The sequence below is a fragment of the Acomys minous genome, assembly GCF_964271855.1.
Source record: "Acomys minous genome assembly, chromosome: 4".
NCBI classification, from domain to species: domain Eukaryota; kingdom Metazoa; phylum Chordata; class Mammalia; order Rodentia; family Muridae; genus Acomys; species Acomys minous.
Genome location: NC_140486.1, coordinates 61,141,581 through 61,168,284, shown reverse-complemented (window position 1 = coordinate 61,168,284; position 26,704 = coordinate 61,141,581). Strand labels below are relative to the sequence as shown.

Sequence of the window (26,704 nt, the reverse complement as noted above, 5' to 3'; positions counted from 1 at the left end):
GGTTACTGGCAGTTGGACCCCACGCAAGCCTGATTTTTAACTTAAAAATTAAAAATAAAATATAAATGGAGTTGATGATCTGCCTGACAGGAGCCTCTGCATTATTTAACTTTACCTGCCTGAGTCTCAAGATGTTTAGTTATAACTCAGGAACCACAATGTGCTTCTGTTTTCTCTCAAGGTTGTGACTTTTAGAAAGCTATGCAAATGTAAGACACCATTAGCTCAAGTTGTTCCTTTCAAATGTCTTATATACCATGTGTAATGAACTAAGTATTTAATGTGAATGGTGTTAATTAAAGAGATGTCACTCCAGAAATACCTTAAAGGTGTGGCATTTCAATATGAATTTATCCCCATATGCTAAAAGATAATTTGTATTTCTTCCAAAATTCTGCATTTACATGTATTATTTTTCATACTTCTTTCAATCAAATTTGTTCTTTGAAGGTTTCATACATGTATAGAATGCATTCTGTTTACTCTGTCTACTCTCACCCACTACCCTCTTGAATCTCTCTCCAGCATCTGTCATCCCCCTCCTTTCTATAAGGCCTTTTACTACATTTCAGTCTGTTTGTCTTGTGACCCACTGATTTACCAGGGCCTTCTGTGTGACCATGTCTTGAAACTGGCCATTGGCACTGTTGAGTATACAACTAGAGACAACTGTCCTTCCCCAAGAACCCATCAGTTGCTAATGGATCAGCAGGGAAATATATGGCCCCATGAGCCCCTCTGTGATTGGCTGTTGACAGCAGAGTCAGTTCAGAGGGCCAGAATTACCACGAAACCATATATACACAGGCTGTGTCTTACCTGGAAAACAGCATCCTGAAGCCCTTCTCCTTATATAGCCTCTACGTATTTATTTTTTATTTCTTACTGGATCCCAAGCTGTTTGATGGTTCATTTCAAACCTCCCCACACAGACAGAGTTAGGACCCTTCTCATCATGTTGTAGTTTCCTTATCTTTAAAAATAATTAGCATAGATTAATTTTATAAAACAATAGGTTTTGTTTTGACATAGCATGCCTGTGTATAATATATTTTGACAATATTTAAGCCCCTAGTGTCGTTCTTGTGCCTCTTAATAACTTCCATCATTTGCTTTATGTTTTCATGTTTTTAAAAACAAAGATCTCAATTCCACATCTGAAAGAAAAATCTGCAGTACGTGTCCTCACAAATCTGGCTTCTTTTGCTTAACATAGCAACCTCCAGTTCATCTATTCTCCTGCAAATGAGCTAACATAATCCTCCTTATGGATGAAAAGCACTCCACCATTTATATGTGCCTCATTTTGTTTATCTGTTCATCTGTTGATGGGCACTGCCTTGAATGGAGTTGCTATTGCAACAGTGAATCACTGTGACCAAAATGCAGGTTGGGGAGGAAAGGGTTTATGAGGCTTACACTTCCACATTGCAGTTCATCACCAAATGAAGTTGGGACAGAATCTCAAGCAGGGAAGAAACCTAGAGGCAGGAGCTGATGCAGAGGGCATGGAGGGGTGCTGATTACTGGCTTGCTCCTCACAGCTTGCTTAGCCTGTTTATTGTAGAACACCCAGGACCACCAACCAAAGCATGGCACCATCCGCAATGGGCTGAGCCCTCTCACATCAGTCACTAATCAAGAAGATGTCCTACAGCCAGATCTTATGGAACATCTTTTTTCTTTTTTCTTTTTCTCCTTTATTAATTTATTCTTGTTACATCTCAATGGTTATCCCATCCCTTGTATCCTCCCATTCTTCCCTCCCTCCCATTTTCCCCTTATTCCCCTCCCCTATGACTGTTCCTGAGGGGGATTACCTCCCCCTGTATATGCTCATATGGTATCAAGTCTCTTCTTGGTAACCTGCTGTCCTTCCTCTGAGTGCCACCAGGTCTCCCCCTCCAGGGGACATGGTCAAAGTTGAGGCACCAGAGTATGTGAGAAAGTAATATCCCACTCTCCACTCTACTGTTCAGCTACCTCTAGCTTATGTCAAGTTGACATAAAACTAGCAAGCACAGGCTCCTGGGTGAAACCTCATTTAATAATTATGTGCATACAAGCCTTGTTCTAAGACACTGAAGTGTGCCGCCAACCAGACACTTCCTGTAGCCACAAGCTCCCACACCTACTTTGCTCACTACTCACTCTTTCTTCCACTTAATTGAGTCGCATTGCCAAGATCGAAACCTCCATGTGTGAAGTCTCTGCTTAACCCTTAGGTGATGCCCTGGTTCTCTCCTGTAGGCAGAAAGCCCCTATCTGGTCTAGACATCAGACTTTCCAGCTCTGGTGTTGCTTCATTCCTCTATACCTCCACTAACACTTGGACCTAGAGATGCTGGCTAATTCCCAGTTACCCAGTGGGCCGTACCTCTCAAAATCTATGTGCTTGCCCACACTTCTAGCTGTGATTATTTTTCCTACACTCTTCCGTCTAAAAAAAAAAAAAGGTACTATTTGTTCTTGATTATCCTATGCCAGACTTGTCGTTTCTTTGATGTCATTCTCAGATCTCACAAGCAAACTACTACATCTAGCAGTGCATGCTTTCATATGGTAAATATTACACTAAGCTATAAATAGTTACTAGAGAAATTTTCCCATTTCTAAACTGAGATCTTAGAAAGCACAGAGCTCCATAAGGTCAAAGGTCACATCCTCTTATCTTTGGATCATAGAAGATTGTCAAGGTGTCTTACAACTTACAGCTGCTTTTTAGTTTTTTTTTTTTTTGTTTTGTTTTTTGTTTTTTTTTTTTAAGGAAGGGGATTTATTTGGGCTTGTGGTTTTCAGGAGAAGTTGTCTGTCATGGTTCGAAGACATGATGGTAGCAGCAGGAGATGGCTGCTCACAGTGTGTCTGCAGTCAGGAAGCAGGGGCAGGGGAGTGCCAAAGCTCCTGCTTTCTAAGTGTTGCTTAAATACACAGGGTTAGGGTTATGAGTGAAGATACCAGGCACTCGGTATAACCCCAGGGGCTGAGCTTTAGTCAAGGACATAAGAGAAAGAGCCCCACCACCACCACTCCCTTAGCTCTGCTCTTTCCTTTCACTCTAGCAACACTCACATGAGCGTCTAAGTTTGTAAGTGTCCTACCTACAAGAAGGAGAGCCACAAATTGAACAAATGAGACATGTAACTGAGCCATGAACCTTGTGACAAACAGTAATACTGTCCCTTCGCCTCTGCCATATGACTTTGGACGACTGCTGTTGTACTGAAAATTCATGGAAACTAGTGATCTTTGCATTGAATGGATGACTGTTGCCATGGCAACACACCATAACCAAGGAGACTTATAAAAGAAAACATTTATTAGGCTTTATGGTTTCAGGGAGTGGGAATTCAGGCTCACGAGGAAGGGAGAATGGCAGCAGGAAGGTGGCTATGGTACCAGATCAGTAGCTGAAAGCTTACATCTGATCCACAAGTGGGAGACAGAGAGAGAGAAATCTACCTGGGAATGCCATGGGCTTTTGAAAGCTCAAAACCCACCTGCAGTGACATGACACCACCTCCAACAAGGCCACACCTCCTATTCCTCCCCCAAAAGTTCCACCAATTCATTCAAATATATGAGCTTATGGGGGTTATTCCATTTTCACCACCATAACGGTTGTATTTAGTTATAGTATTTGATCGTATGGTGCTTAGCAATTTTTATGTTGTGGTAAGCACCAGGGCTTACTTGGTGAGCCAGTGTTTCCTCACTCTGGTCAGAGGGCCTGTCAATCCATCTGGGCCAGAGGGGTCACAGCAAGACTGAGCTGAGACAAGTTTATTCCAAGCACTCAGACTTTTTTATACACTTATCAAAGCAGATCAAAATGATGGTGGCCAGGAGGCAATGACTGTTGTAAGCAAAGACAGGGTACAGAAGCTTACTGTCTAAGATCATTGTCCAGCCAATGACATCAAGACTTAACAGGACACAGAAAAACACAGGTGGCCTGACTGCTTCCCTGCCTGGGGGAGTGCTTTGGATTCCAGGGAGCTGAAAGGCACACAGTCCCCCAGGAGCCATGGACTCTAATCTAATATACCTATGAGTCATACTTCTTAAGGTAGCTAGACCAGACCAACTCTGTAATTCCCTCCAAGTTGGAAAATAAAAACATTTATACACCCTCCAACAACTATATGGCATATGGGATGTCAGTAGTACATACAATTATCTAAATGCATGATATATTTCATTTATAAATAGGTAAAAGTAGAAAAGACATACTTTTGTGGTATACATATATACCACATATATCCAAATGGAGGCCCTAAGTTGCCATTGAGCATCTTCCTCAGTTGGTCTCCACTTTGTTTCTTGGCACAGTATCTCTTGTTAAACCTGGAGTGCTCCAGTGAGGCTCATCAGCCTATCAAGCTTGCCCCAGGGATCGCCCGCATCTATATCCCAAGTAGTGAGAAAAGAGGCTGTGGCAGCCCTGCTGTTCTTGTACTGGGGTGCTGAGGGCCCACACTCAGGTCATCACACCTACAGGCCAGCTCCTTCTCTGCTGCTCTAATGATTTATTTCCATCTGTGGCACAAGTGAGTGTAATGTGCTTCCATAGGAATGGCTGTTAGCCTGCCTGGTGTGAAAATAACACGTGTTGTCACAATTTTGTCCCGCAGAATGATTGAAGATAGTGGAAAAAGAGGAAATACCATGGCAGAAAGAAGACAGCTGTTTGCAGAGATGAGTAAGTATGGAACTTTTAAGGAACTCCCTACAGCGTTCATTGAATATTCATGAGTAGCCAGAAATAGCTATGAAGTCCTTAGGGCCTCTGGACTTCTCCAGATCCTCAATTCCTTGCATAAACTATGCATTTGGCCATTTCAGCCTCTCATTAGGTGAGAATTAAATTAGTCAGTGATTTATTATAATCTGCTTCTACACTCTATATTTCATAGGTTTTTTTTAAAGCATTTCTGGGCAGACACACTTGACAGCCCTGCTCAGCACTAACTTTAATCCAGCCCACTGGCAGCCAAAGTCTGCACTCACCTGCCTGCCCTACCAAGTGGCTGCCGTAGTGTGAAATCTATACAACACATCTTTGAACGTCTTCCCTGGAAAACGATAGAATGTGTTTAAAATGAGAAAGAGGGACTAAATAGAAGTATTGACCAAAGTGGACCAAAGTAATATCATACTGCTTGCTGTCGTTTGGACCTCCTTTGGAAGACAGTCTGTCCCAAAACAATTTTTAAAAATAACAAAGCAAAGTATAACCAAAGATAAAAGCAGTTTAGGGTGACCTGTATAAGGGACCCCAAACGCAGATGGTATTTCCTGATGGTTGGTCTATGAAAGTGTGGGAGTGCTGTGTAACTGGCCCTAGAAGCATCTCCTTTATGGGCCTGCTCTATTGTTCATAAAAAGAAGGGAAAACATTCTTCTCAAAGTAAATGTTATAAAGAAAAACATTTCAAGGCTCTTGTTCTGTGTGTTTTATTTTTGATCTTCTGAGTAAAAGTATGACTACTCAGGGGTGACCTGTAAGCTCTTCCCCTTGAGAGGAAAAAGTGATAGGAAGAAATTCATACTGAAAATAAGGTATGGTTGGCAAGAAGAGGGTCTAGGAAGTAAAAGAAAAGTTCCCAGATAATTTTCCAATCATCTGGTGGCACCTGTGCACTGTTTGAAATAGCAGAGGAAAGAGAGTTAAAAGTGATGTGGGGATTCCCAGACATCTGCCCGCCTCTTGCGCTTATAGCATCTTAAGTGTCTGGGAGAGCTTCAGCAGACTTGCTAGCATCCCCTGCCGTGTTTGACACCGCCATCTTTACTTTGCCATGACTCACTGATCCCCTGGAATTATGGCCTTTTTATAGACACACATCTGGTTATGGACTTTCAAGGACTTGGTTAGACCAGAGGAATAAATTTCAATGAACTAATGTACTGCTGTTAATGATGTCTTGCATCTTTCAATTTTCTATATGGAATAGATGTTTTATATTACCCCCCCCAAATAAATAAATAAATAGTGGAATATTAGTTGGCTAAACTAAATTTTTTTCTACATGGATCACAACAGTGTACTGTATGTCACAAATGTACAGAATTATTTTTTAATTGAAAACAAAGTTTTTAAAAAGGAAAAATCTATTTGCATAATTAAGATACAGGGGAGAATGTTGAAGAGCAATTATTTGGTGATGGAGATAGCCTGTCTGAACATCTGAGTAAACTCCATCATGGGCAAATAAATTGATTGACACAGAAAGAGGACTAATACTTTCTATTTAAAAAAAAAAAAAGGAAACCTGTCAAATTTTTCAACTTACCTTTGAAAGACTAATTATTTATTGGCTGGCACACCATGAAAATTACTCGTTTAATAATTTTAGCAACATTTATCGATGTCTATGTGTTCAGTTTCTTCCTTAGCTGGTGCAGCTCTGGCACAAGTCAATAGCAATGTTATACATGTCTACTAAATTAAAACTGTAAGATTCAAGGAAAGCTTGACACAAATCTTACGTTCATACACACGGAACAGCTAGCTGCCAGACACGTTGATGCTTGTTTGCAATCTTAGCATCAGGGAGACAGAGGCAGGAGGATCAGGAGCCCAGCATCTTTAGCTATATAGTGGATGGGAGGCCAGCCTGGGCTACATGAGACTCTGTCAAGGGTATGGGACACAGGGAACAACTCTAAAACTTTTCTTCAGCTAGGTAAAAGAGACATGGGAGAACTATGACTCTATTACAAGTTTCCCTTTACCTAAAAATATCACAGGACTGCTGAGGTGCTTTGTTAAATAGCTTGGTAAGCTCTACCGATTAGTAATCAGAATAAACAAGCAAGTCAACTACGTAGGCGTCATTCTTCCCACGTGGGTCAAGGGCTGTGAAAGATACCTGGCCTTCATAGTCCATTGGCTTCACCAGCATGTTTAGCCCATCACTGAAACACATCACCAGAAGCAGGGAAACAACTCCCTGAAAACAGAAGAGAGAAATGCTGTTGATGGGTGGACTGTCACACAGGCAAAGAAGATCTTCTCAAGAATGTGTTTTTAAAAAATAGCCAATATTTGGAAAGTAACATTGTCCGGGAATCTGTGATGTCCACACAGCGAGCAAAAGCAGACTAGGAATTCACAAGTATGGTTAATTATCATTTATCCAGAAATAATCTTTTTTTAAAAAAAAAAAAAAGCAAAAGAGAAAAGGTGAAAAGGAGGCAGGTTTGTTGTTCTGAATATTGCATATATAAAAAATAGTCTCATCTCATGATCACGTGAGCTAAATGCACAACTGAAGAGTTATTAAAGTATTGCAGTAAGGACAAAAGTTCACTCTTTCACTCTCCTCTATCTGAAGAGTTTGTGCACTGAAGGCGGCTACTAGAAAATTACTGACCTGATTTAACTAAGTTAGTTAACATGACTAGGCCAGCTGATTGCTAATGATAACAATTAAAGAGTTAGGCTCTGGAATGTATTATACAAGAGAAGAATAAGTTAGAAAAGAGGAGGAGGAGAAAGGAGGTGGAGGAGAGAAAGATGAGAAAGAGCAGGAAGGGGAAGAAGGGGAGGAGGAAGAGGAGGTAGTTCTTCCACTTCCAAGGAGACTGAGAAATAGGGATATCTCTCTCAAGGATTATGTTCTCTGGGGCAGACTTCCAAGGTCCTTAGAAAGACACTCACTCTTTGGGGTTATAAAACTGCCAAAGATTGTGAAATTTACATCTCAGAGGACCCCTAGTTAGGATTAACAATGAAAAGCTGTTCTAAGGGTAAATGTTCCTGGGGTGGGGGAGGGGGGGAGGGGGGAGGGCAGGGGCGGGGGAGGGGGTCGGGAATAGAAGCTCCAAGGCCTAAAGACGGGAAGAGACAGTTCTCAGGTTAGGCAGAGAAAGGGAAAGTTTCAGGCCCAGTTGGCCTGACAAAGACTAGGGAGCAGGGAAACGGTTTAGCAACCGGCCCAACTATGAAGGGTAGGAGGGACACTAGAAGCTCAGTGGACTGTAAGGGGTCACCCTAAGCCCAGTGGGGCCCTAGGTATGTTGTGGAGAACCATTAACGGGTGAGTAAGATGGTAAAACTGTGTGTGGAGGGGCTTGGACCCTGAGCAAGGTTTTCGGATCTGGTGTCTTGGCACCGAGAGCCATACTGGTCTCCTGAGTGGAAGGGTAGACTAAGAATTGCTTATTGGGGGCATGTTTCTCCAATGCTAAACTACAACTAGGCCACAGCATGAAAGAAGTTGGCTTTGGAAAGGAGTCTTCCCTATGAAGTTTCAAGAGAGAGAGAGAGAGAGAGAGAGAGAGAGAGAGATACATGATAGGATAGATAGATAGAGATATGCACAAAGATATAGATATAGATGGATATATTAGTACGCAAAGGGTGGTGGTGCACCACTCAGAAGGCAGAGGCAGGCAGATCTCTGTGAGTTCGAGGCCAGCCTGGTCTACAAAGCAAGTCCAGGACAGGACTACAAGAGAAACCGTGTCTCGGAAAGGGGAAAAAAAGTACAGAACTTAGTACAAATATGAACCACCTCCACTAGAGCATTAGGAGCACACGCTCACCTGCTTTACAGCAATCCTGTGAAGTAGCGACTATATCACCATCCTGACCTTGCGAATGGGAAAGCTAAGGCTTCTTGAAGAAGTTGGTTAAAGGTCTCACGGAGAAAATGCTTACTATTTAATGTGCAGTCACCTAACAACTATGTTCGAATGACAATAACAACGAGTTGAAACGTTTATTTATCCAGTGATGATTTCTGATGTCATCTTGCTGTTACTTGAGTCATAGCTCGTGCAGATCATTCTAGAAAGTGGCAGACATAGAAGTGAGAGGTTGTGTCCTTGGTCCAGCATCATGGTTGGCAATCTGATTGAACACTAGAGCTTTCTTGCCTACGAAGTTGAACATTGCACAGACCTTTCTGATCCTTAAACTAATATTTATATTCCAATGAAAGTATCAATAAGCGTATGGATTATATCTGCAATTGTTTTATTTGCAAACATTACAAGCTCCTATCCACACACATGGCATACCATATGTATACTCTGTTCCCCCCACCACCACCAGGGGCTCAAGATCTGGATCGCATCCGACTCTCCACCTACAGAACAGCATGCAAGCTGAGATTTGTGCAGAAGAAATGCAATTGTAAGTGTGCCATTTGTTTGTGCTAATTACCTGCCTGAGTACTATCATTTACGCTTGTTACTGGGTTTATTAAAACCCGGTTGTTCTACAAGGATTGAAAAACATATGTTTAAACAAGAATAAAGGGGGAACTGTGATCATGAATGGTAGAGAAAAATGTTGCTAAGCAACTCTAAGGTCTGATTTAGTCTTAACTACCAACCTCTTAGAATGCATGAGCCTCTTGAGATCTAGATCTATATGTTTCCTCTGTATTTTTTCTCTATCTTTCCTCTCTCTCTCTCTCTCTCTCTCTCTCTCTCTCTCTCTCTCTCTCTCTCTCTGTGTGTGTGTGTGTGTGTGTGTGTGTGTGTGTATGTGTGTGTAGATATATATATAGATATATAGATACATGATAGGATAAATATAGATATGTACAAATATATAGATATAGATAGATGATTGATAGATAAATGATAGACATAGATAAATATCATATATAGATAGAAAGACGGGTAGATAGATGATAGATAAATCAATCTAGAGAGAAAGATTTGTGAACTCGGAGAAGCGTTTTCTTTCTTCCCTACCTGTGGCATTTTAAATGCCACCCAATTGCTTTATAAACCCTCACTCAAAAAATCCTCTCTACATGCCTGTTTATAACTGTCAGTGCTTGTAGGCTTCTAGGACCCTCTGGATCCTTCTACTTTGCCATTCGCCCATGCTTCTCTCATCTAGAGTCCCACTAGAATGTCCTCCCCTCTGTCTCAGTTTCCTGGTAAGTGAAGGCTTTCGTGGGACATGCCCCTTGGGCTAATATGCAGATATAAGTGAGTATATACCATTTGAGTCTTTCTGCTTCTGGGTTAACTCACTCATTATGATCATTTCTAGCTCAATTCATTTATCCACAAATTTCGGGAATTCCTTGTTTTTAATAGCTGAATAGTATTCCAAGTAGAACATTATGATAGGCAGATTTGGGCACAGGGGTCCCGCTCAAACTAAGGCACCAGCCAAGGACAATACAGGCGGTAAACCTTAAACCCCTACCCAGATCTAGCCAATGGACAGAACACTCTCCACAGTAGAGTGGAGAGTGGGATATGACTTTCTCACATACTCTGGTGCCTCAACTTTGACCATGTCCCCTGGAGGGGGAGACCTGGTGGCACTCAGAGGAAGGACAGCAGGTTACCAAGAAGAGACTTGATACCCTATGAACATATACAGGGGGAGGTAATCCCCCTCAGGAACAGTCATAGTGGAGGGGAATAAGGGGAAAATGGGAGGGAGGGAAGAATGGGAGGATACAAGGGATGGGATAACCATTGAGATGTAACAAGAATAAATTAATAAAGTAAAAAAAATACGAGATATGGCTGAAATCTTAAAAAAAAATAACTATCAGTGCTTACAAATATCTGGAAAATATGAAGCCTTCTTTCTGAAACTATATAACCAGCCAAAGTAATAAATGTTCTGATTACATCTGTGGACATAGCTTTTAAAAACGCAGAGACCAGCTTCTACTTGGTGTTGACCCTAAACTCCACACAGCAAGCTGGCGGCCAATCACATGAGCCTGTCAGTGCTCCCTGTGGGTCACCACGCCCCTTTGTAATACCACAACTGTTTTCTCTAGCAAAAAATATTACTTCATGGTTCGTTTGTGTCAATTTATCCTTTTCTTTTCAATGAATTGACTCTTTATAACTTGTATTTATAGAGTTATAAAAGTTATAAGGTTCAAAAAGTTAGGGCCTCAGCTCAGATGTAGCCGATAGGCAGCTTAGTCTCCATGTGGGTCCCCTAGTAAAGGGAGCAGGGGCTGTCTTGGTTATGGACTCTGTTGTCTGGCCTTCGATCACTTCTTCCTAGCAGGGCGGCCTTGCCAGGCCACAGAGGAAGAGGATGCAAGCAGTTCAGATGAAACTTGATAGTCGGGGTCAGTTGGTATAGGAGGGGGCTCCCCCTTTCTGAGGACTAGGGGAGGGGGATGTGGTGGAAGAAGGACGGAGGGTGGGACCGGGAAGAGAGGAGCGAGAGGGCTACGATTGGGATATACAATGAATTAATTAATTTTTAAAAAGCACTAAAAAAAAGTTAAAAATGTTAAGTCCTCAAAATCTTATTCCTAGAATGTTCCTCAGCTCCAGGTGGACCAGGAGGAGACTAGGAAAGGGGCTACAAACAAGATGTAAAGTGATTAAATTTAATTTAAAAGTTATAAGGTTAAAACACTTAACTTGTAACTTCTCATCTTCTAATTAATAAGGAACAGCTTCTTTTAGAAACTATAAGCCATAACGTTCTACCCATAATGTACAGATAGTTCTTGGATTCCTAACGTGGGAATTAGACTCTTAGGGAATACGGGAGCAGCCACTTCCCCAGGTGTACCCAGCCAGAGTCTCCACAGCTATTTCCCAGGGCCCTGGGCAAGCCACCAGTCCCGTACTTCTGGGTATACAGTTGATCACAACTACGCAGATGGTACGCTGATTCATTCCTTCAACATACTTGTTTAAAGCCAGTTCTCCAGCCAATGCATAAGTAATAGGCTAAAGTTTAGGGCAGGATGTAAGAGGGGGAAACACACATGAACACACACACACACACACACACTCAAAGCAAACCGTGTGATGTGTGTGTGTGTGTGTGTGTGTGTGTGTGTGTGTGTGTGTGTGTGTGTGTGTGTAAAACAGGAGCTGTGGCCAAGGCTGGAGCGGCATCTTAGTTGGTAGGGTTCTTGCTTGGCATACATGACGTCACCATAACCACATTAACCAGGTGGTGCACTGGGCAGAAAGATAAGAAATCCAAGTTCGTTGTGAGACACATGACAATTTTGAGGCTATCCTGAACTATAACAGACCTTGTTTCCAATAATCAATCAATCAATTAAACTGAATGTTCAAAAGGAGATGTAGCTGTATTTGTATTCTCAGGCATGAATGAACCAGTAAACACCTTTTAGGTGCTGATGTCAAGGGGTAAGGAAAAGACTTCCACAGAGAAAGAGCCCCTCTTTCCCCTCAGTGCCATCCAAAAGAAAACAAACGAGGAATCTCCAAAGGGAAGAAATTCACCTACATCTCTATGACTTATTCCCATCCCATGGCCTTTCTGACTGGGGAGGAGTAGAGAGACTGGGGTAAGAGCTCCATGCCCCTTAAAACTTTGACAAGCTTTTTGTAGGCTTCTGTCAGTAAAGGTGGGGTCTTCTGGAAAGACCACAAAATGGTTAGGAGGAATGAGAAAATGAACCAGAGAGAATGGAGAGGAAGGAATGAAGGAGGGAGCAAAGTATGGATTCACGGTGATTGGCAGCCCTGTACCCAACATTACAGCATGCACACACTGTGCCATCCCTGGCCGGCACTGCAGCATCCTGTGGGTCACATTGCATTTCGCCTTCTCTGAAAAAGACTATTCTCATTCTTGCACATTCCTTTTGGTTTTTTTTTCCTCATCCTGTCCTTTTTTGTTTCATCTTCAATCTGCATTAAAAAAAAAATAAAATAAAAAATATGGCCCTCTTGGAAAATAATATGGAACCAGAGGGGACAATAGTCCATCTAAGGGGAGCCTAGAAACTCCAAACCTGTCTAGTGTCCCCTTGCCGCATCCACTCAGTTTCCTCTTAATTTAGTAAGTATGTATGCATTCCTGCTACGTATCTGGCCCTGGGTCAGGAAGCAGAGACAACATGACTGACCATGACTGAACAACCTCGAAGTTGTTCAGAGTCTAACTGGGCAGCTGGATTATTGAGAGGTGCATAAGTCCACATTAGGAATACAAACATGGTACTTGGGGGTCCTGAGGAAACAGTGCATTAATGTGAGAGTGAGACTTGATAAAAAATCTGGACTGGATACAAAGGACTTGCTAAGCATTAAGCAAACAGAAAAGGAAAACAATTATGTGCTCTACAATGTATAGGCTTCATGCATTTTAGGATAAGAAAAAAAAATCACAGTCTAAAATAACTAGTTAAAAGAAAAGCTCAGAAAAGAAAAGCATGACTGGATCGCTGTGCTAAAAGTAAGCTTTTTAAAATGGTTTCCACGTTGATCAGAGGATCAACTCCAGGGCTTTCCAGCACTTGCTCTGTTTTCTCTCCTAACAATCAGTGAAAGAGTGTGGTGTTCACAATTGCTTATGAAATGCTAGCACAGTTGGTCTTGGCGTATCTTAATCAGTGTTGGAATCTTCTAGAAAAGTAACCAAAAGGAGCTGAGAGAAAGAGCAGAGGTCCACTACTCACAGCAAGGACCACAAAAAAGATGAAGCCTCTTAGATCAAACGACACAAAGGGCAAGTCTGATCTCCAACACAAAGCAACTCCAAGCTTCCTTACAGCAAGGGCAAAGAAGGGACTGTCCCAACTGTAGCTATCTAGCACCTGCTAATCGAGAGTTATTAAGATACCTTGGCCTGCCTGCGATGCTGTAACAAAAACATCAAAATCTGGGTGGTTTGTGGATAATAGAAAATTTTTTCATAGATACAGCGGCTGGGAAGTTCAAGATGAAAGGCATCAGTTTACTTGTGTCTGCTCTAGGCCCAATTTCTGAGTCCTAGATGGTGTCTTCCCTTCCAGAAGACCTCATATGACTGAGAGGGGCAGTGGCACATACTAGGGCCTCCTTCAGAGGGACCTTAGTCCCACTGTGAGGCTCCACTTTAAGGACTTAATCACTTTCCTAAAGCTCCAACCCCCCATTACTGTTGCATTGGGGATTAAGTTTCCACATGTAGTTGGAGGAGGGGAGATAAGTACAATCAGGCCACGCATAGGACAGCCCATTATGGCATTGATTTCATAGAAATCAATGGATCAAAACCAAGCACAGGTTGTTTATTTTTAGGCACAGAAACTCCTTACAGGTAAAATTTATTCTGCATATTAGCAAATCTAAATTTGAAACCCACAGCATAGAAGAAAAGCATATAAAATTGGCTGTTATGAAATCATCCCATAGAGGGAAAATTGCCAGAATACAGCAGGAAGGTATGGATTTTTTTAATACTGAAATCAGAGACCACACATGTTAATTGCCCATCCTTCACACAGAGTACAGATTCCCAATCAGATGCCACGCCCATCTCCTTTGATAGAAGTCTTGGTGGATGCTGAGAATAAAGGCTCCCATTGCTGCAAAAAGGACTGAAAGACAGATTAGTGACTCTTTTTGTATAGACCAAGAACTAAAAATGGTTTTTAGAGCTAGATATTTGTAATACATTTGGTAATGAGGAACAGTAATATGTTGCCCCAATTAAGCAAATTGTTGCCCCCAAAAAGATTAACCCTACTTAGAAGCTACCATTTAGAGAAAACTTCTACTCACTCATTATATGCTTGATTTTATCAATAAAAAAATATTGTGGACATTCATTCTCTCTTACACGTGGCTGTGTAACACTGCCCCCCCATTCTCCCTAGTCTCTCGGGCTTACAGGAACCTATTCTTGCCTAGGTCTCTTGATCCATCAAAGACATGTACCAACCTTGATGATAAAAGAATAGCTGTAAGACCAAGAAGAGACTTGATACCCTATGAGCATATAGAGGGGGAGGTAATCCCCCTCAGGAACAGTCATAGGGGAGGGGAATAAGGGGAAATTGGGAGGGAGGGAAGAATGGGAGGATTCAAGGGATGGGATAACCATTGAGATGTAACAAGAATAAATTAATAAAGGAGGAAAAAAAAAGAAAATAAAGTTTTTCCCACACACACACACACACAAAAAAAAAAGAATAGCTGTAAGAAAGCCATCTCATTTTTACAGGCAAGAGACTTTCAGCCTTCCCTCCATCTGAATTATCCACATCACTACATCTGCTAAGTGTTCCTCCTTGTATTCCTTTATAACTTCTCTCCCATGACACAGCTAACACACTCCCTAACAGAGTAGGAGGATGGTTGTCTCTAAAACTCCAGGGGCATCACAATTAAGACACTCCCTAACAGAGTAGAAGGATGGTTGTCTCTAGAACTCCAGGGGCATCAAACTGGCTGTCTTATGTCCTGGAAAGAAAGGGACAGAAATGAAGAGAACAGGATTTCTTACACTCTGCTAAGTCACAATCCTTTCTTTAGTTTCCAGATTATTTAAATTTCTGCAAAAGCAAACAGCCTGTAAACTATGCATAAACTGTGTAAAATGATTCCCCTCAGCCCTTACTTTAAGAAAATATATCCTTCCTTTGGTCAGCAATGGCATGTTTAATGATCCAGGTACCCTGCAATGTCAGCACTTTTTTTTTTTCCTTCCAAACTTATTTTGAAGTCAATGAAACATAGCTTCAAGTTCATGACCAACAGAAAGGCAACATGAGAAGCAAATCAGAAACACCACAGAATCACTCCTGTTTAATAAAGGGAAAGAGATATGGCAGCGGGATGCCCCCTCCTACACCCATAGCAAGAGCTGCCAATCCCTTAATCCCACTGGTCTCGGCTTTGATTTTCTTTCAGTCAGGAGCAGCAATTAAATTTTTCTTTGAAAGGAAAAGAAGTGAGAGTCCCTATAATTGCATCTTGTCTTTCATAATTTCTCAGAATTTCTGTTCTCTGCTAAGTGAAATGCCTTTTGAAAATGCCCCCCATTCAGAATTTGTTGGAACATATACTTTTGTCTACATTAAAGTCTATAAACATTTTTTAAAGATTTTGTAGGCACCAAGAACCATAGATACCTGTTGTTCTGTTTCTTTATCACAGCAAAACTAACCTCAGAATATCACATCGTGAGTAGTTCCTAATAAAATTTCTTAGATGAGCTGGTGGATATAAAGTAGATTCATTTTTTTCCACTGGCTAGTGACTAGTCTACACAAGAAGAGAAATTCAAAGAGTTGTTCTTAGTTGTAAGCACTTGTTCCTGCTTGCTTTCTTCAGAGGGGTCACTAGTGTCTCCTGTCTCCCCGCCTTGCTGTTCAGTGCATGCATTTATGGCTTTCTGGGTCAGTTTTCTGTTGCTGCGCACTCAATCCATAGCATCACATTGGGCTGAGATCTGCAGCTCGCACTCAGGACTTGAGGTCCTCTTCCAGATGCATCGGCTATTGGTGGGATTCTCACCCTTGTGGCTGCAGGACTGGTGCCCCTACACTCTAGCCGGTTGCCGGCTGAGCACTTCTTTCCGTTCTTAGAACCTTGATTCCTTGCTACACTACCCCTGTGGACTGGGATACGTCAACAACCACTCAGATGACCGCTGCTGAAGTGGGTCTGACTTCTTCTTCTGTGACCAAACAGCCTTCGCTTTTAGAAGGGAGAGTTAGCTGTTTATGCCAGGAGTAACCAGATGATCTTCAGATTTTAAGGTTACCCAATTTAAAGCCAAAATCTCACCTGTACAAATCCCCTCACACAAATATCAGAATTAAGGTTCCTTTGAAGAACTAGGGGGAAACAAGTGACCCTAATGGACAAGGAATCTTTTTTTATTAAATATTTTATTATTAACATATGCAGTGGTATTTCTACACATATATACAATAAACTACCTACAGTAAGAAGAACTATGACACAATCAGGAATTATATAGATGTTACATTCTTAGTGTTTTGGCTATTTGTGTTTGACAGCCTTGAAGAAAACATCTTTCCTATCTCGATGCATCTAAAATTCTGAATGTAAATTAATATCTATCATATATCGTCATTATCAACTTAAAACATCTATTTAGACCTAAAAACACCTTAACTCCTAAAAAGAGAAAACTAAGATTAATTATAAGACTAAACTACCTGGTCTTCAACCTCATCAGAGACTTGAGAAGGAATAAAATTAATTACCTGAGTATACAAGGAGTGCAGGTTGGCAGCTTCCCAAAATGAGAAGATGACAGATACAGTTTGCTACCTCAGCAGTCACCCAAAACTCTCTATAATGTTGGAGCATCATCTTCAGCCTTCTGGCCCCATATATGTGGCAGACATATTTGTGAGGCAGGAACTATTGAGGACTTGCTGAGCAAGCAATCTTAAGAAGATAATCTTGGGAGTCCACTTACCAAGATGCCCAAGAACATGGATTTTTCTTATTTCTAAATAATGACCTTGAATATAAAATAAATTTTAATTAAAAGAAGAAAAGAGAAGGAGAGCGGGTGCATCCCCCTGGTCGAAGAGTGGGAGGAAGGGCAGGAAGCATAACAATTAGGCACATAAGGGCAAATGACTAACATGGAGCAGAACCTTCTTTGTGTTGTTTCAAATGTTTTCCACGCATGTTTTGGTTACTGATGCTCAGTATTCTAGTCACTTGTTTAGAATAAAGAAAAGTGCATTGCGCAAGAATGCAACGTTCTCAAAAATCCCTGTGGGGGAAGTTGCTGGCAGCAAAGCATAAACAGTTATTAATGACGCCCATTTAAGCCAAGCCTAGGGGAGGGGAAACCTCTCCAGGAGCCAAGCACCTATGGCGAACTGATTTCCCTTTCATCAGAGCAAATCTCTGACAGAATACAGCTATGACTTTAAATCCTGACAATTTAGATGTCAGTTTCAACATAGTTACTTTTATTTATTTGTTTGTTATTTGATACAGGAGGTGGAGGGGTTTTTATGGCATTCTTTAGTTTTACAGAATGTTGACTGTTTTGCTCAGGGTCTCATGGTATATCAGTCTGTGGACTCAACCAGGACCTGCATTCTTCTTTCTAAAGGTGAAATACTGCAGACAGCAACTCCCTTGCCTCTTGTCCACTCCTAGGTGGCACCTGGATGCTCTGCACTGAGACAAGTCATCTTTAATGACTTTGTAGTTGGGGACAACTATGCATTCCTATTGTTTTAAACTTTCCCCACCCATGTTTAACAGATGCCAAGGCAAGATTCAGGGATCTTCCCCTTGAGGTTTCCTAGCTCACTTTCTGGAAGCTTCTGCCACAAACACAAAGTCACTCAACAGAATGATAAAGGGGGCCCAGAAAGTGTTCTCCCATGGGGAACACATTATGGAACTCCGGGGCACACTAAAAGAAAGTGGAGGCTTCTCGGAAGGTCTGGGACAGAAGTGGTCTCTCCCATGAAGCCACACTGGTTGTTCCAAAGGGAATTCAGCCCCAGTGTCACCCTGGGTTGCTCTCCACTGAGGCTTCCTTAATGCTTATTGTTGTTGTTAACAAAACACTTCAATAGTTGTGCATTCAATGACTAGGGACGGAGGAGCACTTACAGTCACCACGCTTGACACCAGACCAAAGTGTGTGGGTGAAAAGAAGAGAATTCAGAAGTTCCTGCCCCCTGCCCTGGCATATTTCTCTTTCATAAAATTTAAATGAGTGATTTTTCTCTTCCAATCTGTTATGGTCACCTATTAAAAATTAGAGGGGGTGGGAGGAGAGAGAGAGAGAGAGAGAGAGAGAGAGAGAGAGAGAGAGAGAGAGAGAGAGAGAGAGAGAGAGAGAGAGAGAGAGAAGCTGGTAAGCTGGGAGGTCATCTGCCCAGGTCATAAATTTGGGAATCATTTTAAAACTCTTCTCCCTCTCAAAATGTAAACATTGTAGCATCTCACCAGCTGTGTGTGTACATGCCTGGTCAGTTCCTCAGAAGCTTTCTGAGATAACCCTACATCCACATCTGATCACAAAACACGGGGTAAACTGACCCTCAACCTTTCCCATCCACTGGATAACCCCAGACACCATCCGCGGGACTCCAAGTGTGAGAGAACTTACTATACATTTTTATAGTTTATACATTATTTTATTATACAGTTGATCTTAATGTACAGGGACTATCTGGCTTATCCTGATCTTTATATGAGCCATTTAAAAGCAAAGAGTTTTCACTGGCAGCGTGAAACTATAATTTTAACATCCTGACAATTTAAATGTGTTCATAAGTGCGGTTGCTTTAAGTTTTAAAATTACGTGAATTACAGTCCAAAATAGCCCTCAAGATATCTTATCTTATCCCCTGAGTAGTAATGCCTCAGGAAAGCCAGGGATTTCAAAGGTTGAACACGCCACTGCTGTCTTGAAGATAAAGAGAAAAGGGTGTTTAATTCCTAACTGTCGAAAGGTACCTAGCAAGAAAGGCCACAAGACACGGATAATAAAAAGAATAAATATTTGGAACAAGTTTTCTCCAGAGAATTTAAATGAGAATTCAATTCATCCTCCAGTCCTATTGTTTGTCTTTCTTTTCTCCCTAAAATACTTACCACATTCTAATATACTCTATGTTGTATGATTTACTTCATTGCTATGTTTATTGTGAACTTTTCTGGGACAGAGATCTCTGTGTATGTCCTATATATCAACATATCAACAATCCTTGGCACACAAGTGTTTACAGAATCTTTTTCAGCTGAGCAAAACTTTTAAGACATTGAAGAGAATCCTATCATTAAGTAAATGATGGCAGTACCACACATGGTTTCATACTTATTAATATAAATCAGTAAAATGGCATTGATATATGACTCAGTAGTCAGAGCCCGGTGCAGTGGCATACACCTGTAATCCCAGCACTCAGAGAAAGACGGCAGGCAGATCTCAGTGAGTTCAAGAGCCAGCCTGGTCTACAAAGCAAGTCCAGGCCAGCCAGGGCTCTGTTAAACAGAGAAACCCTGTGTCAAAAAACAAGACTATTATTATTATTATTATTATTATTATTATTATTATTATTATTATTATTATACATTATCATTATTATTGTTGTTACTGTTACTATATTTCAGAAATGAGAGGTACTTATTGGGGCTGAGGCATGGCTCAGTGGTTATTGAGAATACTGTGCTTCCAGAGGGACAAACATCCGATCCCACGATCAGCACTGAGTGGTTCATAACCTCTTGTAACTCCAGCTCCCGGAGATCCAACACCATTTTCCGATCACCCCTGCCAGTGCACTCGCATGCACAAATCCACATGCAGACCCATACATATACACAGAACTAAAACACAAAAATAAAACCTGAAGGAAAGTATTTGTCAATATCTCTAGATTTACCTCAATATGGGGTAACTCAACTTCCGTTTTCCTATTAAACCATCCTAAGTTTTCAACTTTAATTTTCTTGTGACAAGGGTTTTCAAACCTGCAACCTTCATCTCCATGTTTGTAAGGGCAGATGTATGAAGCTATGAATGAAAGAGTGTGTCCCAGAAAAACCCACAGAGAAAGCCCCGTGGATTTCTGAGTTTCATGGGGTGAAAGCCATATAGCAAACTGAGATCCCTTTTCCATGATCTTAGAAATGTCAGAACATGACTAAATCTTCAGTGTGTTCTACAGTTTGACACACAGATGTTATTACAGAAAGTGCAGATGAGTACAGTAACCACAGAAGTGTGCATGCCCATAGAAGAGGCTGACGTCACAGTTAGGTTCCCAAGGTCTTTCTGTGGCCCTGATTGCAATCAGCCTCAATTTGGGTGTGCTTTAACTCAGCAAACCACCAATATCTCACTGAAAAGAAAAGGGGTTTTGTTTTGTTTTGTTTCGTTTAGTTTGGCTCACGGTCTGAAGGCTGACAGTCACTAAGGCAGAGAATATATGATAGTGAGTAGTTCTGTGGTGGTCGAGGCACGAGACTCCTTGCCCACTTCTCAACACCTCAGGAGGTGGAGAAAGGGGAACTCTGGGTCTCAGCTAGGGATTGCTTATTTTATATTTTTCCTTGGACCCCTGACATTCTGAGTCAGTCTCGCTTCTTCAGTTGATCCCCTCTGGAAAAGTTGTAAAAGATGCACCTAAAAGTGTGTCTTTTTGATACCCTAGACATTTTTAATCTAGTCAAATTAACCGTCACACAGACCTAAGATGTATTTCTGATGAAAACATCTAAAATACACTCATTTAGAAGCTTTTATCCCCACAATACTTCAATTGACTTCAGCCATTCTAATTGGCAATGTGTGATTAAAACTTGTTCCACGCCTTTTTAATGCTAGAGATCAAACCCAGGCCTGATATATGAGAGACAAGCACTCTAACACAAAGCTGCATCATTTATCTCATGACTTTTGAATTTTTTCATAGTCTATATGCTATGGGACTATATCTATGACCTCACCAAGATGGCTATAGATCCCTATTCTTCTGATTAGCCACCTACAGGCCTCTTCAATCCGGTGAAGTCCATTACCCAGGCAACGCTGTTTGCACTAGTAAGCTAGACATTGGCAAGTTTCTGAGTAGATAAATGAAATACTACTTGTTTTATTAGTTACTCTTACTGTACAAACAATGATATATTTAAAGGATATAGTTTTAGTGCAGGAAAACTAAGACTTCTAGATGCTATTTACTTGTGACTGATTCCCAGTGTCCCCTATAATGTGTCTTGTTTTCATGTTGGCCAGATGGGCACTTCATACATAGTCAAAGAGACCCAAAGCTGTAAAGAGATAGCAGATGACAATTTCTCATGTGGGACAGAGCTGCAGCTGCTCTTTCTTTCTGAACGTGGCCTCTAGCATCTAGGATTCTGGCCATCTTGAGCCATAGTGCATAGGGAATAGGACATAAACTAGAAAGCCACATTCAACAAAAACGACAAGAGCTTGTAGAATACCAAGCTAACTGAAAGATTTCCAGGGATTTTATATGGTGCCTGATTTGTTGCAGGTGCTCTGATCTACTCAATTCACCAAGCATTACTGACCATCTTGTTTGAACAAGGTATTATAAAGATTATGAACTTAAGCAAGGCATAGTGTCCTCAAGGTACTTATTTGGTTCTCAGGTCCACAACTTGCTTCCCAGCTATCTTTTGGATAATCTGATGAAATCCATACATGTTCCTTCCCAAAAATACATATGACCATAACACACAACATTTAGTTCATAAATCCTTCTCCTCCAAACTCCAATCTGAAGAGATAAAGAACAAAATTATGTGCATAAATGACTGGAAAATTCAACATGCTATAAATGGTCTAATAGATGTGTGAAAGTTACTGGGAACTTCAAAAGAAAGAGTGATTGACTGTCTGGAGGTAGCAGAATGGGCCTTTCTATTCTGGGGTATGGTGTGTCAAGGATGATGGATCAAAGGCTACATCCTGTGGGAGGAGCAGACTCAGTACAGGCATACATAAAAATATCAAGGGTGTCCCAAGCTGAGCTCTTGCCCCCTCAAGGGTAAAGTAACTCGTAGCCAATCATTTTAAAGGTCAACTAACCAATAATGTTTGTACTAAATTCTGTTTCTGTAAGAGTATAAAAGACCCAAGCTTTGCTTATTCGGGGTCTCCAGCTCAATAGAGCTTGGTAGACCCCCCATCGCGATGGATCAATAAAGCATCCCTTGCTGTTTGCATCGGAAAAAAAAAATATCAAGGGCACATTCCGGCACTGTTAGGAGTCTGGTGCACCTGGAACATAGGATACTTTGAAGAAGCTGAAGAGCAGTGAGGGAGGAGACCAACAATCAGTAAGCCAGAGTTCAAACACTGGCTCTCATTGTCAGCCTCTTGGATATTATTCAATGGAGAATGGAGAATAAGCTGGCCGTAACTGAGCCTCACACTCTTTCCTGGGATGAATAGAAAGGGAAAGAAATTAGATGTGAATGGGGGGATGCTTTTGGAATGCTTGCTTCCAAAAAGGCAGTAGAATCCCAACCTGGGGCATTAACAATATATAGAGTGGGAAAGCTACATAAAATCAATCTATACAGAATTCCCCAATAATGACTAAAAGCCCTAAACAAAGTGACCAGCCACAAGGGAGATAATGTCTTAAGGACTCTTGCTTCTAAAGTTATTAAACATACTCTGCACAAGTTAAACTGGCCAAGGAGAAGTTAGATATTATTCTTTTTTCCATTTAATTCTCTTATTATTTTTTACAATTTCTGGTACCACACTTTGAAAATAATAGGCATAATAAGTGCCTGATTGGATTGAATTTAGCTAAATTTAATTTATAGTGTGATGCTTACTGAGCCAATAATTATTATCTCATTTTGGATAATGATGTCAGTCTCTAAACATAATTTAAGAAGCATGGAATAATTTTTTTTTCCTGACAGGCAGTGTATGTTCTGGCAGGACCTTTGGGGATTGGCAGAATGCTCAGTTTGATTCTACATGAAAATGTGCTGTAGACCTTTTTCACGAAGCTTTATTACAACACCTTAACCAGGAAATTAGAATGAAGCTGAGATGTTATCTCTGTGAAATGTGATGTTTCTTTCTGAGGACTCTTAGGAGATTAAAAAAAAAAAGTGTCTCCCTCTGTGATAAACTTGTGCTCCAGGAACGCACAAGCGGTGGAGACTGGCAAGCATAAACAAAACTGGTAAGCCTCTGAGGGCCTATTTGTTTTCACATCTTATAAGGGCTTTACCTCAAGACCACTAATCAAAAGCAAATCTAAGCACTGTGCTCCTACTAATATTTTCTCTCCCAGCAAAATGCTTGGTAGATGTGAGTGGTGCCCCGTATCTGCATTGTAATTGCACAAAACACCTCTGTTGACTCTGCCAGGGCAGCCCATTGAACTAGTTCTTTCCTCCCACTGAGCTCCTGAACCTTATTTTGAGAAGAGGCCTTAGAAAGGCATAGAAATCGATTCCTTGAGAAAGGCCTCAGTAACTGACTAATTTGTACATGGCTTTTCTTGATGGCAATGCTTCCAAGATTTTAAGAATATCTTTCAAATAAATTCCTCTGCATCAAATGAGCACCAGTCTCCTGTCCTTTCATTTCCATCTCCATCTTTTAAGCCTTTTCCCTCTCACTGGTTCTCAGTCTATGTAGTGATGTTGTCACAATCACCTGGAGTGATGCTTGAACATAGAGATACTCTGGCCACAGCACGGCCCGTGGTAGGAGTTAGCATAGTTTGAAGTCTCCCACTCCTCTGAACAGGCCTGCTTTACACCACCAATTCATTGCCTGCGGTTGTGGATCCGAGGTAGCTGCCATGACTGTCAGAAAAGGAAAATAAGTGTTAAAAATGTATAAGGATGCAAATTCTTGATTAAACATAGAAATAGATGTGCATAAAACTTTAAATGGAAGCATTTTTATTATAATGAGTATGAGGTATTTCTTAGTTATAGACCTTGCTTTGCTCTAAGTTGCAGATTATACCTCTAGTTAGGTCATGTCAGGCCAGATTTCTGAGCCACCGTCACTTCTCCATGTTTTATGCGTTTCACCGCTGTGTGTTCTTCATCCGGGGGCATGACCCTTCTTCACCTCCAGCTGTACTTTCCCACTTTGCTTTAGGAGTCAACATGAGGTTTGCCTTCTCCTCCAAGTACTCCCAAGTTTCCAGTCCATGGCGGCACTTAGAGCTGCATTTAGAGCTCTTGTGGCAGTTTAATTTTTTCACTCTGGAGACAGACGTGTCATGACTCAAGGGTTTTGTGTCAACTTTCACTTGAGTCTGACTGTGATTCTCCGCATGGGAATTACCACCTCTGTGGTCATGGATAACAGCAGCCACGGTGCATCTCAGGTCCTTAAAATTTACCTGTTGGGTTTTATTTCTTTTCAAACCATTATGGAATCTTGTTTCTTTTTCCTACTCTGTAAATATAAGCATATGGCAGCCTGTCTCCATATGCTGCAGCCACCGTGTGCAATAGATATATGGTTGGTAATGATGCATTAAAATATCCTGCCTTCTCATGAATGACTTAAGCTTGTAAATCCCAAGCAAAATGTTTTTTTAAATATGCGGTTTGTTTGCTTGCTTGCTTGCTTACTAGGGGTGTTTCACATGCTCCCACATACTTGTGGAAGTCAGAGGACAACTTCATGGAGTTTTTTCTCTCCTCCCACCATATGGGTTCCAGAACTGAACTTAGGTGAGCCATTGCAGTAGCACATGCCTTCGCCTGCTGCTCCACCTTACTGGCCCTGGACGGGTATGTGACCTGAAGTTGAACTTAACCAGGGATCACTGTGACAAGTGTCATCTTTATAACACAGTTGTACCTGTTCAAATCAGAACCAAAAATGAAGTCACTAAAGACAGCTTATTACCATATGAGGTAAATATCTCTGTAACTGGAGGAAAGAACTGAAAGAATTTGAGGGGGAAGGAAAAGAACAGTAAATTCCAGTGATTCTCTGTTTTCTCTCAAAAACTACTACACTAAATGTAATAGTGATTTATCGTTCACTGTTTTCCTATGAAACTTTTCATTGCTCTTCCAGTGTCTGCAAACTGAGAAAGGCGTATCTGTTTTTCACTGTGAAACGAAGGCACAACCTGCTCTCTGAACCTCCTTTTCCTATAGGAGAAAATAGACCTCAGCGTAGAGTATTGACTGCCAAAAACAAAAAAAAATCACTGTGTAGTTGCATTAGCCAGGCTTTCTGTTGCTTTGATGAAACACCACGAATACAAACAAGTTAGGAAGGAAAAGGCTTGCTTTGTTTACACTTCCATATCACTGTCCATTACCGAGGAAGTTGAGGCAGGAGCCTGGAAGCAGAGGCTGATGCAGGGTCTACGAAGGAATAATGAATACTGGCTTCTTCCTTATGGCTTGCAGATCCTGCTCTCTTATAAAACCCAGGACCACCACCCCAGAGGTGGCCTCACCCACAATGGACCACCCCATATACATCAATCGCTTACTAAAAAAATGCCCTACAGGCTTGCCTAGGCAATCTTATAGAGGCAGTTCTCTCAATAGAGGTTCCTTTCTCTCAGATGGCTTTAGCTTGTGTCAAGTTGACAGAAAAGCTAACTAGCACAGTTGTATACACTTCATTATTACATCTTCCATTTGTTTCCCTTCCTCCCTCCCTCCTTCCCCCTTCATCTTTCCTTACTATACTTAAGTTCTGGGAAGTCAGGAATATGCTATTTTGCATATTATAATTCTAGAACCCGGGACATCTTCTCTGAAAAAGGCCTGAATATTTACTGAAAGGAGGAAGTTTTAAGTCTCTGAGCTGGAAGACTAAGCTGAGGGTGAGAAGGAGCCTTCATTAGGTCCTGACAACACACCCACATGACTAGGGGGTGAGCTCTTATGGCTGCCTCTTACTCCTCCTCTATGAGGCATGTGAAGATTCTTGAGTCATTTTTACTTGATGCCTACTTGTTCCTTAGAATACTGCATGAAAATTTTCATTTGAGAATTGTGATGGGTAAAAGACAATACCTATGTGGTGTGTGTGTGTGTGTGTGTGTGAGAGAGAGAGAGAGAGAGAGAGAGAGAGAGAGAGAGAGAGAGAGAGAGAGAGAGAGAGAGAGATCTTTCAGTCAGTATATGAGAATTCTTTGTTGTGGTTACTTTTCTCACTGATATGACAGAATATCTGACAGAAACAAACTAAGGAAAGAAAGATTGGTTTGGAATCACAGTTTCAGGAGATTTCAGCCTGTCATGGTGACAAAAGCAGGGAGCAGTGGCTCTGATCACAGAAGCCAATCATTTCTACTGACCTACATTAGTCAGAAGAGCCTCACCTCTAAAAGGCTCCACAACCTTCAAAATCATGTCACAATCTGGGGACATAGCATTCAAAACATGAGCCTGTGGGAATATTTCAGCTTCACACCATAGCAGGTAAGAAATAGAATACATAGCTATAGTTAAGTTTTCTATAAGCTCACAACCTACGGTGGCA

The 26,704-nt window shown here is 41.3% G+C and overlaps 1 protein-coding gene across 12 annotated transcripts in view; it reads left to right on the top strand.

Annotated features, from left to right (window-relative positions):
• The window catches only part of DTNA (dystrobrevin alpha), a 352,112-nt gene that overhangs the window by 225,958 nt on the left and 99,450 nt on the right, over positions 1–26,704 (top strand). For all 12 annotated transcript variants that reach the window (XM_084780878.1, XM_084780875.1, XM_084780876.1 and 9 more), the window contains 2 exons: positions 4,635–4,702; positions 9,065–9,145. In XM_084780878.1, the coding sequence (XP_084637004.1) occupies positions 4,636–4,702; positions 9,065–9,145 (148 nt within the window). In that variant the 5' untranslated portion in view covers position 4,635. The remainder of the gene's footprint in view (positions 1–4,634; positions 4,703–9,064; positions 9,146–26,704) is intronic.